Source organism: Aedes aegypti, chromosome 2 (genome assembly GCF_002204515.2).
Source record: "Aedes aegypti strain LVP_AGWG chromosome 2, AaegL5.0 Primary Assembly, whole genome shotgun sequence".
Taxonomy (NCBI): domain Eukaryota; kingdom Metazoa; phylum Arthropoda; class Insecta; order Diptera; family Culicidae; genus Aedes; species Aedes aegypti.
In genome coordinates this window covers 431,681,742-431,686,620 of record NC_035108.1, presented here as the reverse complement: position 1 = coordinate 431,686,620, position 4,879 = coordinate 431,681,742, and the positions used below count along the sequence as shown (strand labels likewise).

Sequence of the window (4,879 nt, the reverse complement as noted above, 5' to 3'; positions counted from 1 at the left end):
TCGACAACATTATAACTGCAACATTTCCAATGTTAGTTCTTACATTATAGGACAGCAATTGCATTTCTGCTCTGTAGAATTTCCACCGCTCGTTATTTGTTTTTGAGAAAGTCGGATATGACGTCGGATAACTCTTCGGGAGAAATCCTTCAATAACGTATTTAAGATCATTTTTATGTGGATAGACCTATACCCCATTTTTATGTTTTGAACTAACTTTACATAGACATTCCACGAGATTTCCGTGTGTTCTCTAATATTACAACTTTTCAGTCAACGTCTTCCTTTTAATTGGCTGCCCGAAGTAGACATATTAATATTGTAATGTTTGGCATCATCTTTTTTTTTTTCATGATTTCTAATTGCTTTTAACGCTTGAGTATAGTGTTTCTTGAATTATCAGCACGTTATGTTTTTCTATGATAATTGCGAACCAATTTTACTTATGGCTACTTAAAGAGAAAACACATATTCAATCTCTAATGATAAACTTTTCACTTGCCCCACCTGATAAGAAAATTGATGGTGTTTCAATTTAGTTATTTTTAGGTCTACGTCGAATTAATTCTAAAACTTTTTTTATTGCAGTTTGAAACTGTCACAGAGGACAACTAAGAAGTGGTACGGAATTTAATTTTTAGCAACTTTTTTCCACTGAAAATATTAAAATAAAACTGTACGCAACCAACTTGTTACGGAGTAACAGTTGACAGGTTAACAATTTTTCGCTCTATTATGCAATAATGGCTGAAAAATCTCAGAAATCTCTTACCTATCGTAATGTTCTCAATAGCCTCAAAGGTTTACGCATGAGTTTAAAACGTTAATTCACATATTCAATAAAATATAACAATTGTTTTCACTTACCCCATTACCCACTTGCCCCGCGGTACCTTATACAGTTATGATGGTTAGATGGTAAATGGTAACAAAAATGAATTATTATGAAAGTAGTGTGAGGTAATTTTGATAAAAAATTGTAGCTGTGAAAGTGAAGTGATATAATGGAAAATATACATATATGATGTGTATTACGAAAGTTAATGAGTGATAATCGGTGATATTAGTGATAGTGTTAAAAACAAAAGTGACGACAGCAAAAGTGTGGTAATTTTGTGACAGTGATTTCATCAGAAATGGAGAATAAGGACCTTTCAATAAAACTATTTCGTTCTTCACTTCAACCACTTTAGTAGCATTTCAAGTCTTATCATAGTTTTAGTCTGGAATACTAGACTGCTGCTGCTGCTGCTAGGGTACACTGTGACAATTTGAGCAACATTGCTTAGGAACGTCTGTGTGATGAATGTACTTATAAATGTATGTAGAAGCTTATAAAAGCAAATGTTGGGCAGGAGTTTAGGACAGATTAAAAGTCCCAGTACTACCCCTATCGCTAGTGACAAAAAAAAAGCTTACAAAAATATAGTTTAGAAAAGAAAACTAAAGAAGAATTTAGCGTTATTTTTTTCCTGCGGTGATATTATTGTCCTTAACTGTAGTTGCAACGATATGGCATATGGTCAATATATAATCACCATATACTATATGAAATATGCAGCGGAGTTTTCTCTGTGCTTGCAATGAACATCACTCACTGCTTCCAAGCTTTGTGAGATTTATTTCTAGTCGACTTGTTTTGCTAAGTCGATACAATAAGTTCATACAAATTTTGTTGAACATAAACATAAACAACGTTGAAGATTGAGTCAGCGATAATTTATTGATGTTTCATAGTTGGTTTAAATAGTGTTAAAAGTGCGAATCAATTTTCTTCTCCGTGATACCTGAAACGATACCCCAAGCTCGAAAGTGACTAGGTATGATATCGGTTCAAATTAAAACAGAGCCGGGTGTTCTCGGAAACCCGCAACAAATTTGTAGACTTTGCATGAGCAAAGAATCGCTCGACGATCTGTTCAAGGAGAAGGGGCTTCATCAATGGATAGCGGATTTTCTATCGATACAGGTAACACTCTGAACGGGTATCCATATGATTTGTAGATATAACCAATTCATACTGATCGTGATATTTTGCAGATAACTACTGAGGACCGTTTCAGCAAAGCCATATGCGCCATGTGTAGGCAACGGTTAACCGAGTTTCATCACTTCCGGTTACGCAGCCAGGAAGTACAAACCGTACTGCAGTCTATGGTTCAGGACGAAAATAGTGAACCAGAGAAGGAAGCGAGAGGGCGCAAGACAGTACAAGAAACCAAGGAACATAAATGTGTACGGTGCGGAAAAGCGTTTTCAAAACGGTAAGGGCGAGAGAGATCTTATTTTTAGATGTCGGCTTCGCAATCACGCTACCTACCGATCAGGAAATTCAGTCCGTGGTCGTCGTCCGACGATATCGGATCTCGGCCGATCAATTACGGTAGATAGACCTAAAATTACTGGAATAGCCTAAAATTTGGAAATTTGAATGTGTATTTACTATTTTTTCGAAATTTAGTCCATTTCTATAAAAAAAACACTTTTTGGGTAAAGAAACAGTCGATCAAAGTCATAAGAAAGATAGGGTTGAAACACTGTTACATTATATTCTAGTTACTTTTTGATAATTTTTTGCGATAACATGTCGTTTCCTTTCCCAATTTTAGACATCATTTGGACAAACATGTGAAGATTCACAAGAAGCATGTGACTAATGGTGGTCAGAATAAAACTGATTCGAGTACCAATATTGGATCATTAAAGTCAAGGAATGAAACTAGCCAAAGACATCCTGGACAGCAACCTAAAAGACTATTTCCGGTGACAGATGGCGATCCCTCAATTGCAATGAGGATATGATCGACATAGTTGAAGTGAAAATAGAGGCCCAGACTCGCACGGATAATGATGCCACATTACCAGGAATATTAGAAGACCCTTTTTTAACTTTGATGGAAATTGATCCGATCAGAGCCAACAGTGATCAGTCACTTCCTGAGGAAGCAGCAATGGGAACAGATGATTCATTCCAATGTAACAAATGCCATAAGATGTTGCAGTCAGGCCGGGCACTGTGGGGTCACTATAGGGCCGTCCATGGACCAAAAAACCATACGTGCCGTATTTGTGAAATTGCGTTTCCCTTTCTGTAAGTTGATTTGTAGATTGTTGCGTAAGTTCTACGTTTTAAGGTACAATTTTGTCTATTTTTAGGAAAGAATTGAAGAAACATGAGGCTACTAATAAACATATAAATAAGTTGAAAGAAGTACAAGAAAATAAGAAACTTTCAGTGAAAGAGAAACTACTTGAAACGAAGAAAAATCAAACAGATACTGAGAAAGCTTCAGAGAACAGTCCTGATCTGAATCAGCATACGATAGATAATAATGACAACCGAAACCAAAGTTCGAAACCTGATCGAGCGTTGAAACGGAAAAGGCAGTTGAAAAACAAAGACGTAGAAACAAAAGAGCAAACAATCGATAATGGATTGGATAATGATTTTTCAATCGGAGACGATGATGCAGATTACAGACCAGCTAACTCCTCCAGCGCTCAACTATTGCAAGGACTCGTCAGCGACGAACAACTGCGCTGTGATATATGCCATGAGGTGTTTTCGAACGAGAAGAAATTGATGCTTCACAAAAAATACCATGGTTCTAAAACTTATGACTGTCCCAAATGCGGAAAAACGTTTCGAAATCGGTGAGTGATATTAAACGTTGTTCGTAATTCCACACGTACAAATAAAATGCGCTTTTTTTGTAGATTTGTGCTCCAGGAGCATATATCGTCCCATGGTACCGTTCAAGAACGCAAGCGAACAAAACCAACGGTCAAAGGAAATAACGTAGCTAAACCGTACGAGTGCGCCGTATGCCATAAAGTTTTTAAGCTGCTGAGCTCCCTCCGGAATCACAGAAATCAAGTGCATGGGGCCCGAGTTCACGAATGCCACATATGCGGTTCTAAGTTTGCTACACGGTACAATGGAACATCAAGTATGAAATTTGTCATAGTTATTAAAAAAAATGGTATTTTTTATTGTAGCTTCGATTTGGGATGGCACATGAAGATTCACTACGGCCAGAGCGATGAGCGATGACCCATTACAGCAGAACGAAGTAGAAGACGCATTCAGCATCTCGAAGGTGGATGCAAAGTCTTAGCAAGTACAAGGAATTTCTCCTAATAGATCGTTTTCGTGATATACCGTACAGATCTCACGAATAGAACTTCATTTTTTGAATAGAATGAAAGTGATAAACGCGGACTGAAGTTGAATTATACGTAATGAAATTTGAGCAGCTTACAAATTGCAACGATTTAAATAGAAAGAAATCCTCATTATGATACGTACCTATTGTTGATTTCTCTTACCAATTTAACCAACTTAACACAAAGTTTAATGTGATAAATTAAATGAACTAAGAGTATTCTAGGTTCAAAATTTTCTGGGTATTCATCTGGCAATGGCTTCGTGCCACAAGCTGAAATGTGCAGGGATCAGGATGAGAGCTCTTTGACAGACGAACGTAAGGTAATCGAAAGCTGGAAGCAACATTTCGATGAACACCTGATTAATGCAAAGAGTGCACGCAATGAGAATCAAAACAACTGAAACCAGCAGCCCGTTTTGAGGGAGGTTAAGGACACTTTTCATCAGCTCGTTTACAATAAAAATGCTGGTAAGGGTGGTATCGGAGCTAAACTCATAAATATTGGCCCGGAGATGCCGGTAATTCGTCTGTAGGGGCTGATTGGCACAATGTGAGAAACAGAACAGCTACCGTCTTATCTACAGTTGTCGCCTTTCTGGTTGCATCTCCAAGGACAAAAAGTTAGGTGACTAAAAAAAGATAAATAATAATAATAAGATCAGCTCATCGTAGATGCAGACATTGTAGGACAAGGTACCCAAAAGCAAAGG

The 4,879-nt window shown here is 37.3% G+C and overlaps 1 protein-coding gene across 1 annotated transcript; it reads left to right on the top strand.

The window, feature by feature from the left end:
- The first annotated feature begins 1,573 nt into the window (after positions 1-1,573).
- On the top strand, positions 1,574-4,261 carry LOC110677090 (zinc finger protein 90-like). The gene is made up of 6 exons (XM_021847757.1): positions 1,574-1,969; positions 2,041-2,264; positions 2,610-3,091; positions 3,157-3,654; positions 3,718-3,933; positions 4,000-4,261. The coding sequence occupies exons 3-6, from the start codon at positions 2,799-2,801 to the stop codon at positions 4,052-4,054; spliced, it is 1,062 nt and encodes a 353-aa protein (XP_021703449.1). The 5' UTR covers positions 1,574-1,969; positions 2,041-2,264; positions 2,610-2,798; the 3' UTR covers positions 4,055-4,261.
- The last annotated feature ends 618 nt before the right edge of the window (positions 4,262-4,879 follow it).